The sequence below is a fragment of the Sceloporus undulatus genome, chromosome 1 (assembly GCF_019175285.1).
Source record: "Sceloporus undulatus isolate JIND9_A2432 ecotype Alabama chromosome 1, SceUnd_v1.1, whole genome shotgun sequence".
Taxonomy (NCBI): Eukaryota; Metazoa; Chordata; class Lepidosauria; order Squamata; family Phrynosomatidae; genus Sceloporus; species Sceloporus undulatus.
This window is the reverse complement of record NC_056522.1, coordinates 316,551,615-316,565,393: the sequence shown is the minus strand read 5'-3', so window position 1 is coordinate 316,565,393 and position 13,779 is coordinate 316,551,615. Positions and strand designations below refer to the sequence as shown.

Here is a 13,779-nt window from a genome sequence, read left to right as displayed (position 1 = left end):
TTGGGAGCCCTTTGTCTGAATTATGCCACCACATATAACATTTCTGCCTTTAGACATCATTTCAACTCAGAAATACAACCCTTTCCTCATTACATCTTGTAGTCTATTCTTATTCCACTTGATAATTTTCCTTGCCATTTTTCAAGACAGTTGCCCTGTGTGCTCTTGCCTCTGTTTCTTTTAGACCTCAATACTTCTGTTAGCTCATTTTACTGAACAGGACAATCAAACTTCACCTAAACAAAGGTGAAGATCACAAAGCTTCTGAGTTCTGCAGACTAGTTATTATCTCTGACCGTTGTCCCACTTGCTTAGCTCAGCAATCAGATGGATTTTTTAAAGTTATGGTATAACCACCAGTTACACATTTTCACTGCTTGAAAAGGCAAAAGCTCCCAGAACCCCTCAGACATCATGAGTATAGCCTTTAAGGAGGCTGCTGCCTTATCTGCTCCCCCTTCCCAGATGTTGAAGGTGGTCCAGCAGTATTGCTGGACCAGTTAGTTCTCTTGGCTGCTGCCACATATGGGGAGTGCTCAGCTACCTACCTCTCAGGCATGAATGAGTTTGCAGGGGGCATAGCAAGGAATGAGCCAGCACTTGAAATGCTGGTTCATACTGAGAAGGATAGGGATGGCAATGAAGGCAAGGTAGAGATGAACAGCACCCATAGGAGATCAGAGGGTTCTCCTGAAGCAAGCAAAGACGAAGAAGCACCCCTAGATTTAATCCAAAGTCAGGTCAAGGTGCCAGGAGTGCCACCCTGGGATAAGGTGTAGGGGAAAAGGGAAAGCATCCTGGTGAGTATTCAGGCAATCTGTCAGCTGCCCAGGCTTCTCTTTCCTGCTCCCTAAAGCTAAACTTTTAGGGTAAGGGCCAAGGAGAGGAAACAAGGGTCACCTTCAGAGGTTGTCACTACATGCTGCCAGGGGAAGGGTTTATTTATTTATTTATTTTATATGCTCTCTTTCCGCTACACTAGCCCCAAGGTGGATCATGAAATGTGCTTAAAAACACTACAGCTGTAAAAACAAATAAAAACATCATATTAATATAACAAGTTAAAAATACAAATAATTAAAAAACAAACTAAGTTAAAAATATAAAACCATTAAAAACACACAAAAGTAAACTTCCCAATAAGAAGCCTCCTTAGGTGCAATTAGATATTCAAAGCCTACTTATAAAGAAAAGGTTTGGCCTGCTGGAAACAGAGCTGGGAAAGGGCCACACTTGCTTTTTATGGGAGGGAGTTCCAGAAGGTGGAAGCAGCCACTGAGAAGGCTCTCTCTCATATCCTCACCAAGGCTGCATCCGCACTGCAGAAATAATCCAATTTGACACCACTTTAACTGCCCTGGCTCAGTGCTAGGGAATTCTGGGAGCTGTAGCTCTCCATCAGAGAGCTCTCATGCCACAACAAAGTACAATTTCAGAATTCCATAGCAGTCCCAAGATTGGGACAAATGACTTTTACAAATCATCACGCTTCTCCCATGAGCCATCTTGATGTCCTAGTCCTGCCATCCTGTATAGAGACATCCTCCATTTATCTGCCTTGGGACCCAGTCCTGCTTCTGCTTACTTTCCTCTATGTCCCCATCCTGCCTCTACTTATCTTCCCTGACAGTGTGCTATCTATGTGGGCAGATTTTGGGGGGTAGGATTTTTGTTGTGCAAAATTGCCACCTTTTTTCTAGGAAAGGGCAATCTTGGATAAAAGAACCACATGTGCCTGCCTGGAAACAGTATTTTGGGGTGTGTGTGTGTTCAAACCCCCACAACCATCATGCAAATGACCTTGTTTATTTCTGTTCATAAGAATTTCCCAAAACAATTTGAGATGTGCAAATACTAGGCAAAGATGCACAAAATTCTTGTCACTGTATTATTCTTCCCAAATGAGTTTCCCGAGTGTTTGGAAACCTATTTTTCAGCCAATAAACAAATATTATAAGATATATTCACCACCCCCACAACTCCAAGATTACTTCATTCATTCAAAACAATTCCTACATGGTCTGTGCATTTCCTTCCAAGGTTAATCTTTAGGGCCTAAGCAGGCAATTTTCATGAATACAGTATTATTCCTGTTGTTGAGCTTTATTCTTAATGTCCACTTTAAAACTCGGGATTGGAGAGTTACTTTTGTTGACTCATATGTTTTGAGCCCAGAGGTTGGCAATGCATGCCACCAGAGCTGCATTCAGTGTGGGTTAACAGGGGAGATATTGCAGCATTATAGTTTCTGTTATTTGCTTAGGAGCAGGTGATTGCCATCAAATGGCAACAAAGAGGAGGATGGTCTTCTTCCAGGGCCCTAGTTCTCCTTTAAGCCCAGTTGTATTTAGGCATGCATCATTTGTGTGGATGGGGATATGAAAGAAAAGCACAACCATAGATCTGGTATAAAAATAGTACACATATGAATTAATACTGATATTATAACTTCCAACCTAAGAACAAATCATAGTGTGATCATAGAGACAAACGATTTAACCTTTCTATGTGCTGTAGTTTCCTCACTGGACAATTGGGTAATACATTTTTATTATAGCTTACTAGGTAATATCCAGAAAATCGTTTCCAAATGAACAATATCTAAAACTAATAAAGCTTATCATTTTTAGGCGGGCATAATTTTTTAAAAAATAACACAGGCTGTTAGCTAATATACCAGTGGATTCAGCTCCAACCTTAACAGTGTAGGTTTAAGCTGAAGCATTTTTGGATGATCCAGGGGCTCAGCTACACAGATAAAATAAAATGGTTTCACCCTGTCCTCATGGCGACCTGCCTTCACAAGGCAGGGCCAAAGCCGTCTTCATGACACAAGGCAAGTTCCTCACTGAATCGACCCTATCCTTCCCTTAAACCATTTTTTATATAAAAAATACCTACCCTCTTGTTCTGGATTTTGCAGAAAAACCCAGAGCACTCTGTAGCAATGCCGTGTGACTTTCTACACATACATCTGCACTGTGTTGCCCAGTACCACCATTGCTAGTGGAGGTCATTCCCTCTGAGGTCAGAACAAGGGGCCTAGCCATGTGATCAATGCTGAGCACCTCGTTTCTGACCTCAGAGTGAGTGACTTGCGCCAGCAGTGGCAGTGCCAGATGACACAGCCAGAATGCGTGTGTAGACAGCTGCCTTGTGTCACTACAGAGGTAATATTGGGGGGGGGGGGACAGGGCAGGCTGCAGGGTCAGAATTCTCCCGGAGCAGCTCAGGGTATTCTGGACAGTGTAGACGAGCCCCTACTCGGGAACCCCTTCTTAGGGATGAACTTCTTCAGAGACAACATGTGTATCTTCTTCTATCAGTGTTAAGGGATGCTTGTATAAAATTTAGTATATGTCCCTTTTAAATAATCAGATGTGGAGCCCAATCTTTTCCTGGTTGCCCTGTCTAATTCTATAAAATGTTCTGCAGCCCTTTAAAAAGAGCATAATTTTATTCATGTGTGTTTTTCTCTTCTTTATTGTCATAAGACGCAAGTAGTTTGCACATGGGTAACTGCATTCAAGCGCAGACTATGTTTGGGACTCTCATGTCTGTGCAAAGAAGTAACTGTCTGGTGTAAGAATTACCAGAGCTGGCATTTCCTCCTTGAGTCCCTACATTGGGAGAAAGGTGGGGGAATATAAGTAAACAACAACATCACCAACAATAACAACAGCTACTTTTTGGACTACAACTCCCACAATCCCCAGCCAATTTGGCCAGGGGCCAGGGCAGCTGGTTGATTCTGGAAGTTATATTCCAACAAAGTAACTTTTCCAAGCTCTGAGGAATACATCTAAGAATCTAGTTACCTAGCCAAAGTGGCACCAGAAAAATATGCTAACCTACTTTTGTTGTTGCTGAAGTATCATACTCTGTCTACTGCTCTTTGTGTTTCCTCTGTTCATAGTCTGTGGCAAGCGCTATAAAAACAGGCCTGGTTTGAGCTACCATTATGCTCACACTCACCTTGCAAGTGAAGAAGGGGATGACGCTCAGGAGCAGGAGACACGCTCCCCACCTGTCCACAGAAATGAAAATCACAAACGTGAGTAGAATGTGTGTTTCCCCTTCTCTTCCTCCACTCCCTCATTATGGACTTCTCCAGCACCCTTCGACCCTTTCCTCTGCTAAGATTTAGCCTTGCATTTCAGCAGTGGTTACAATTATTTTACTCCTCTGTAAAGTATTGAGGCTGGGGCTTTTAGTGGAGCTAATCAACTGCAGCTTTCCCAGGTGCTGAGCTCAGCTAGTCAAAAATTCAGCTCAAACCTCACATTAACTCTGCAGCAGGTCACTTTCCATCACTGCTCCCATGGGGAGAACTTGTCGAGGGAAGACAAAGAAAGAGGGGAACCCAATCTGCTCTTGTCAAGCAAGCTCATAATAGTTAGCTTTGAGAATAACAAAACGCACCTCCTCCCTTTTCTTCTACATTTTCTCTTTCTCCTTATTTATCGTAGCGACTCCTTCCTCACCGCCAATATCCTTCCTAAATCCTCACCTGATAATGTGATAGCATCTCTGTCAATTTCAAGGGAGTAAGTGAGAGATAAGGTGCTAACTTAAAGTCTAGATTCAGCCCTCATAGGGCACATCTAATAAGAATCCTTCTTCCACAAAACCTATGGATGTCTTAAAAGGTAATGATGCTCAATCATTCTCATTTTTAAGGCAGAAAGTGGCTTATTGACTCATTGAGTGAGACTACTATTACTACTTTTCCTGAATGAAATCCTGAATGAAGAGTTTGGAGATGCTCAATCCTAATTCTAGTCTTTGTTAAGGTTTTCTTTTTCAGTGTATTGATAGCTCAGGGTCATTTTCATAAAGCATTGTGTGACCATTCACCTTGGGCATCATGACCTTGGTTTGCTGAAGAGGAAAGCCCTGATTATCCAAGCAGTCCATGTCTTTCCAATTATTCCAGATTCTGCTTGAAGAGATACCATGTTTTGATCTGTGGACATAGCATAGTCTGTTGGGCAGCACAACAGGCACGCACATGTTATTTTGGGTCGCACCTGGGCATGACTGAACAAACCATAGGCAAGTGGCTGGGGAAGTGTGGCCTTTGTTGGCATAATTTGCTTCTTTTGCTGTTCAGAAAGCACAAGAGGCCTCCACCATACATTCTGGTCATTCACCTTGGCGGTGATGACCTTGGTTTGCTGAAGGGGAAAGCCCTGATTATCCAAGCAGTCCATGACTTTCAAGTTATTCAAGCCTGGGGTACATTTACTATGTCAGCCATTCTTCCTTGCCAGCTTTGTGAGGTGAATGAAGGTGATCCACAATGTCTGGATGGAGCCTGCAGACAGGTCAGTAGGGAAACTAAGGTGCGGTACAGAGCTCCAGGAAGAGGCGGCCAGGAGCTGTCTTTCTTTGCTCTGTGTAGCCGCGCTACAGCAACCAAATTGCACGGTGCGGCTATGAAAAAAAGGACCGCTAAAAACATCTGGTGGCGGCATGAGTACATTGCTGCTGTGTGGCTCCATCTGGAGGCTGCTCAGCAGTGACGTTATTGCTACACATGCCATCTATTCAGTGCTATGCAGCGAGGACGCCCTTGTCACGGGCGAGGGAATGTGGACAGGGTGACCCTCGCATATCACGAGGACGTCCTTCGGGGTCCGTCTGTACCAGGCCTAAAAATGCTTTGATGAAAGAGTTGGGCCTTTCCCCCCTATTTCTTTTTGATCTCTTGAAGGTGATCCATGTTGTCTGAATAATGCCTGCAGGCAGGTCAACAGGGAAGTTAAGAATGCACTGATGAAAGGGTTGGGCATTTTTTAAAAAACAAACAAACATATCCCTAAATAATATTTCAAAGGCCTGAGTTTTATATATCTCATGATGTTCACCTTTCTGAGAATTTGCAGCACAGGGTTGTTGGCTAGTCTGGTGAGGGAAAGGGGCTAATTAGATGCCCCTTGTCTGTGGCAGCAGGTAGTTTATGTGTGTGTGTGGAGGGGGAGAAAAGTAAGATTGTGGTGAACACCAACACTGCCCATTTTGCTAAAGGGATGGCCTCTGATGTTACCTCTTCAGGTCATGGAATCAGGGAGTGGGGAAGGAGACTACCCTTAGTTCTGGTCTAGGTGCTGTCTTAAAGCTTGGGGAAGGGAATTCATTGGTTTTGCCTTCCATTAGGGCCAGCTTACAAGCAATATGGGTATTTAGGTTGTTGGGGCTCTAGTGTTTGCCCAGTTAAAGCTAAGGAGGAGGGTTTGGTCAAGACCCACTGCCTCAGTTGTCTCTCCATCAGGTTGCTCCCCCCATTGCTTATCACAGACTTTACATTAGTTAAATAGTTTAATAAGTCAATAAAGTGCCCTTATTCAGCTGAAGTTGAATCTGGTTTCTTTATTCCCATTATGGGTTAGCAAAGGTTTCCCTTTTCAATGTATTAGTAGCATAGGGTCATTTTTATAAAGCACCATGAAGCTGTTGTAGGGGAAAATACTATCATAATGCATTACATGCGCAGAATTTATTGTAAGTGATATGGAAGTGGTGCTGACTGTAAAATAAAATCTTTCCTCAAATAAAGATCTTTATTATTGATGTTAGAAATAAATGTGTAACTACTAAGGTACAATCTCCTTCAGAGCAGCATAAAACATAGTAGCTTCTTACTGAGTTAAGGTTTAGCTTCTCACGAAACATTGGTTACTGGCTTTCTTGTGGAGACAAGGAGATAAACTAAAATCAGTGATTGTTAGATTCCTTTTGACTGGAAAAATATAAGAAGACCTCAGCTGAAATGTAGCAAGTGGTCTTTCTGTTTTTAAAAAACAACTTACACTTGATTATTTCATTTTTAGGAATTTTATTAATTTTATATCAGAATATATTAATTAGACCAACTAGCACCTTAAAATCTAATACTAATGAAAGCAGGAGATTGCATTAAATGAAAAAAAATCAAATTAGTTAAATAATGCAGTAAATAGCAATGAGATTGGGTTCAGGTATCCTTTTTATAGTATTCATTCACTGGCTATCATATCAGTGTGCTCAGTTACTGTAATTCTTTGCATGAATCCTTCCAAAAACATGCATCATTTACTCTATGTCTTCAGGACTCGAAAAATATACTTTCCATAACCTTATTCTCTCCTTCCTATAACTCAAAACATATCAGGTTTAAAGTGATCATCACTGTTCAGCATTTCATTTCCTACTGCATTCTGCTTACTGCCATCTTCAAGCTGATTGAACTTTTGTGACAATCAACAAATGGGAACCCATTTCAATTTCTTGTCTACATTCCCCCCCCCCCTTAAAACAAACAAACCCACACACAAACCCAAGATTACAACTACAGGTTGAATCTCCCTTATCTGTAATTCCAAAATCTGAAATATTACAAAAACCAAAACTTTTTTCATGAGTGGCTGAGATAGTGACAGCTTTGTTGGTGATGGTTCACTATACACAAACTTTGTTTCATGCACAAACTTATGAAAAATATTTAAAATTACCTTTAGGTTATGTGTATAAGATGTATATGAAACATAAATGAATTTTGTGTTTAGACTTGAGTCTGATCTCCAAGATACCTTATTATGTACATATATGGAAATACAAGTATTCCAAAATTCAAAAATACCCAAAATATAGAACAGTCCTGGTCTCAAGCATTTTGGATAAGAGAGACTCAACCTATACAGGGTGATTTCCACTACCTGTATCATGATTTGATTCTAATCCATTTATGTTATAGGCCAACTCTTCCTTAATGCACCAACGCCTAAATCCTATTGTTTCTCCTAACTATAGAGGAGACCCATTAAATCAACAAGATTTGCCTTTCTGCTGACTTGCCATACAACAGTTGATTAAACGGGTCTATACTCTAGTTGGAACTAATCCATAGGATTCCAGCCCAACTCTTCCCATTTTTGTTAACAAAGGTCCAAACCATACTGGACCTTTACCTGTCTTTACCTGTCCTAATGCTTTACCTAGGGAATACTAGGGAATTCTGGGAACTGTAGTTTTATGAGACATTTAGCCTTCTCTGTCAGACAGCTCTGGTGCCACAAGAAACTACAATTCCCATGATTCTCTAGCCTTGAGCCAGGGCGGTTAAAGCAGTCTCAAACAGGATTATTTCTGCAGTGTGGTTTGAGCCTAAAGTAACAACAAGAGGAAACCATGGGGTATAGTTGCTTGAGTAGCTAGAGTATTAAATATTAGCTGACAAATCTTTTGAAATAATTAGCTATTAAACTGACACGTGGAGTGATTTTCATATCTCATATATAAATCCACATACAGTGAACGTTTCTCATATCTGCGGGTTTGGTTTGGGGCTCCCCACAGATGGGAAAATACATGGGAGTGCAAACCCATATTAATCAATGGGGGCGATAGGTGCATGCCTGTGAGCATGCTCCACCATTGGCCGATATGGGGTGAGCGATCTAATGTGCCAATAGGACAGGCTATCTGTACTATCTGTTGTCAAATCCATGTTCTGTTGAATATAGAAGGAGTTTTATTAACTATCATAAATAAATCTCCAACTTGCTATAGCAACTATTGCAACTAGCAATAGCAACTAGCAATATTTGTAGACGAAAATGTCTTCATATTTCTGTGTATGTTTTTCTTTCTTTCCTATCTCCGCATAAAATATCTCTCACCTCTAGTTATAAACAGTTTGAAAATTGTTTTAGGAATGAGGAAGTATGTTGTAAATGTTACCACCCTGAATTGCAGATTGAAAAAATTTTTTTTAGAGTTTGCTTCAAGACATTAAAGTAGATGTGTCTTCAGAGCTGCAAAAGTATTTCTCAACCTCACCTGTCACATCCTCAGATGGAAATGGCTGGATGCATACCTTCCAACATTTCACAGTTGAAAACTGGGACACTTGTGGCCAAGATGTCAAAATTTATTAATGAGGAAGAACACACAAGCCAGAACAGGCAGAAGCATTTGCTTTTGCCTAAATTTACTGGAAAGGGCATCTTTCTTTCTTCTCCTCCCTGCTGATTTAACTGAGTGAAAACTACTTTTGGACTTTGAACTCAATATGCAGGAACTGAAGTAATCTGAGGACAAAGGGGAAAGTGGGAGAGAGAGAAAGAAAAACTGGGACATTTTAAAAGCAACTGAAAAAACAGGAGGAGAGAGGCTTAATTGGGGCTGTTCCTGCCAAATTGGGACAGTTAAAACGTATGTGGGTGCCAAGCATGGTACCAGGCTCACCAGAAGGAATTTGACTTGTTTTTCCTTTTGGGCCTTCATCACACTGTGTGCCATAACAAAGAGAGGAAAGTGCACTGAACTCTATGCAGTGAGGGCATCTCAGGCTAGTTGTCCACCATAATTCCATGTGGCATTGTGCATGCTTTAGGCAAAATGACTTGGCGGTGCTGCTAGCCTTCTACCTCCCTTCACCCTTGGGTTAGGCTGTGGCTCAAAGCCATATTATTTCCCTTAACATTTGTTAATCTCTTTGAGGTTTGGATACTTAAGTAGAAAGCATTCCTTTTTTTCCCCCATTTTCAAAGGATTGGTTGTTACTCAGGGTTGAAAAGAAGTGCCAGAAGCAATGCAGGAATCCTTTTAGATTGCTAAATAGAAGCAATGACCCATTAGAGTTAGTGTGGACAATTAATCCATCAGTAGTTATTTTGCACAGTTTGGAAAACTTCTCTTTTGGATTGCAACTCCCAGAATCCACCAGCGAACGTTGTTGGTCATTGGCTATGAAAGAAGAAGGGAAAAGAAAAGATATATCTGAATTCTGCTGTTTTGCCAGTGCATTCTTTGCATAGCTTTCCAGAAAAGCTGTAATCTGGCTTGCTACAATGAACACATTGTTCAAAATTAGAGGGGAAAGTGTATATTACATGCTAGTGCATATCCTCTAACGCAGGAGTGGACAAAGTGCAGCTAGCAGGCCACATGCAGAACTCCGAGGTTGTTTTTGTTGCCACCAGGGGGTCAAATTTTTGCCCCTAAAGGTTTTGCCACATTTCCTCCCTGGGCCATTTAAGGCCCAAGAGAGACCTTTTTCTAAAACAGGAAGTGATTTCCAGTCATTTCCTGTCAGTGATGTAGACTTGAGTCAATTGACTCGATGTTGACTCTGATTCAAGTTATTTCAGTTACTCGACTTGGACTTGTCTCAGCAGTAAATGATGTGCTGCAGCTGACTTGACTGGAGATTGGTACACTTTTAGCAATATAGCTGGATCATGCAGCTGTCAGGGTCCTCACAATTTGCACTAGAGTAATAAGGTGGGGGGACTTCATCATGTCCCTACCTGTTAATTTCCCACTAAAACTCTTTTCCCAGCTTGTGTCCTCTCTATGTAAGTGTGCCAGAGAATCAGGCTTCTAGAATTTGCAGAGGCAAAATGGCAGAGGCAAGAGTTTGCAGGGGGAAAGCTGCAGGAGGGAAAGGATTAAGAACCACCCTTCAATATGTTTCCGTGAAAAGCAATCTTCTCCTTAAATGTATTTGCCTATTAGAAGCAATTGTAGGGTTTTTCCAGCACTGCTGTATAATACGTTGTTCCACCTTTTGTATTTATTTAATTTTGGCATAGCTTGAGTGGCTATTAGTAACATAAGTTTTATTATAAAACTGGGAACATGTGGTATACATTTATTTATTTATTTTAAAATTATACATGCTGCCCTTTGCTTCCTTTTACATAAGGTCACAGAATTTCAGCAAAATTCAGTAACAGAATCAAACAATGAGCAGTGAAGCAATAAAGAACAGCTGTATGAGCCATTTAAAACAAATCATAGGCTTGTAATTCTTTCTCAGCCTGACCTACCTCATAGGACTTTCATGATGATAAAGTGAGGAGTAGGAAAACTATGCACACTTCCTTGAGCCCATTGTAGGAAAAGCAGGACATAACTAATAAATTTATTCAATTATGACTAGAACAGCAGCAGCAATATTTCATGCATTGGGGAAAAAGAGGGGGTGGGGTTCTTTGGTGCCTAAATGATAGCTGTATAGATGCCAGATGAGGAAAGGAGTCCACAAGCAATATACCGCAGCTGGAAAAAAAAGCCTTTTCTCTGGTCACTGCCTATCTCATTTGCAAGAGGAACCCACTGGAAGGTTGATATACTGAAATCATTGCTTAGACATTTTAAAGACTATGCATCCCGGAAGTGTAGAGCCAGCATGGTGTAATGGTTTGAGCGTTGGAGACCAAGGTTCAGTTCACCCACAGTTCACCTTGGGCAAGTCACACTCTCTCAGCTTTGGGAAGGCAATGGCAAACCTCCTTTGAACAAATCTTGCCAAGAAAACCCCATGAGAGGGTCACCTTAGGGTCAGCATAAGTCAGAAACGACTTGAAGGCACACAACAACAGCAACAAACCCTGGAGATGCCCAAGTCAGTAGCTCTCCTGGACTTCAGTGTGTTTAACCATGTAGAGTAGGCTTCAAAATGTATGGGATAACTGTTCAGCATCTGAAACTGTATTGGGGTAAAAACTTGGTCTTTTCTTAGGGCAACAACATAGGCTCAGTATCATGTGATGGGAGAAGCTTTGCCCATGCTGAATGAATTATGGCTTCCATGCCAACTGGTGGCTTCCATGCCTGTGGAATAACCCTATTTTGAGAATAGAATTCAGCCTCTTGGATAGCGCCTTTAAACTTTGGACTGAAGTCAAAGCATGGATTCACCACCGCAGTGATGTAGAACTGCTCTGTTGCCATTGCACTCTCCTTGCTCTGCAAAGAAGCCTCTCTCATCAGATACCTCAGCACTGGCATCTCGCTAGCAAAGGGGTGGTGGGAATATGGGGTGCAGTGATTAGAATCTCGCATAAAATCAAGTTGACTGAAGGAATGGAAAGTTACATTATTAGAATTTTTCATGTATAGCCCCTCCCTCCTGATGGGACATCTACTGTAGATCTCTGTTGGGATACTTAGGATGGGCTAGGCTGGCGGCCACAGTTTGCTCCCCCAGCTTACACAGCAGGTGAATTTATTAGAACTGGCAAAAGTTACACCCTGGGAGTTGGGTTTTACATAATGCATTCAGTGGATTCTCGTCTTGGCCCCCTGCTGTTTCTCTTTGGATGTTTGTTTGCAGCCTGAAGCTCAGTTCTCAGAGCTCCCCTCTTTCAATTGGCAGAATTTAATTTCTGCTGCCATCCATCTTCGGTGTGAATGTTAATTGTTCATATTGTTAATACAGATTTGTTAACTGGTCCCCTTTGTGCACAGGGATGAGGCAGTGGAAACCAGAACTTCAGACCCATCACCCTCATAAGTACTTCTTGTGTTGTAAATTAGATTTGACAGGTCCACTGTGTCACAAGAGCTGGACTTCAGAAATCCTCTCTGCATGGCTTTGGGGAATAGAAAAGGAAAGGTGTATATATGTGTGCAGAGAGGAAGGAGGGTGTTAATCCATGCAGCTAGTCTGCAGTCTTTTGAAATAGCAAGAAAGGCCAGAAGTATAGTAAATAGCATACAGTGTTTATTTCCCTAGCTGCACAGGACAGAAATGCATACTGCCCAATTTAGCAAATGCAAGATACCTTAGAGTGTGGTGTGATAAATGGGGGATGATGGGTGATGTGAGATGTGACATTCGTGCTGTTGCTACAGCAGTGTGGGTTTTTTGCTTATTCCCTTCCTTTCTAATTCTTCCCTCTCTTCTCTTCAAGCATCTTCTCACAGCAATATCCATGGTAAATAACAGACTCAATCTGTCCAAGTTGCATACTGATTTTCCACCTCGTGTCGAATCAACAACTCATAGTATTTGTTCATCTCTTTCTCTCTCATGCGCTGACCCTTCCTCTATAATCTTCAAACCATTTGGCATGAATGAAACTACATCTCTCAGGGAATGCTGGGGGGGGAAAGTTTGTGATGGAGTGCTAATTTGAACTGATTGGCCTCCACATGGTCTGAATCACAAAACAACAGAGTTTTAAGTGGTATGTTCAGTTCAGCCCTCCTGTGTCACTTAGTTTTACCTTTTCTCTCTTCATTTCATGCTTGATTCTTGCTGTTCTGCTGAAATATCCATTTCATTTCCTGATCAGCAGTATTTACCCTTTTTATCCACACTTGATTACTCTTTCATATGGCCTATATGATCCTGCAGGATCACATTTGCTGATACGTATATGTTGAATATTCACTATTCAAGTAGAGCAAGAGTGGGGAATGTGTAGCCCTACAGAATTTGTTGGACTGCATTTCTCATCAGCCTTAGCTGGCATCATCAGTAGGGAAGGATACTGGGAGCTGCTATCAAACAGCATCTGGAAAGTCCCATATTCCCTATAGTTGGTAGTTTTAAGAATTTTTTCCAAGTTCAGTAATGGCCTAAATATTATCAACTTTCTTTGCATTGGGGTTCAGCTCTTTTAGTTTGGGTGAAGAGAAGAAGACTGCCCTTTCCTAACTGTGTATGTATGTCCTTTTTCTCCTGCAAGCTTTTCCTGCAACATGAACAAGCTTATTTTTATTCTCAGAGTGTAAAGAATGGTAAGAAGTTATAAGTGAGAGGTTTTTTTTAAAAGAAAAGATATCTTGAGAAGTTGGCATTAGCCATGCACACACCTAGGGTTGCCATAAGGCAGGACCTCCAAACTGGGACAAATGTAGGACAAATGTAGGACCACATTTTCAAATGTAGGACACATTTTTTTAAAAATGGAGGACACATGAAAAAATTGATACTTTTTTTAAAATGTTAATATAAATGCATGTTTCTTAGGCATGCTCAAAATGGAGGACATTTTGGCATTA

At 41.3% G+C, this 13,779-nt stretch overlaps 1 protein-coding gene across 10 annotated transcripts in view; it reads left to right on the top strand.

Moving 5' to 3' along the window:
* DPF3 (double PHD fingers 3) overlaps nucleotides 1-13,779 on the top strand; it is a 278,546-nt gene that overhangs the window by 208,461 nt on the left and 56,306 nt on the right. For all 10 annotated transcript variants that reach the window (XM_042445680.1, XM_042445751.1, XM_042445759.1 and 7 more), the window contains exon 7: nucleotides 3,917-4,054. In XM_042445680.1, coding sequence (XP_042301614.1) covers nucleotides 3,917-4,054 — 138 coding nt within the window. The remainder of the gene's footprint in view (nucleotides 1-3,916; nucleotides 4,055-13,779) is intronic.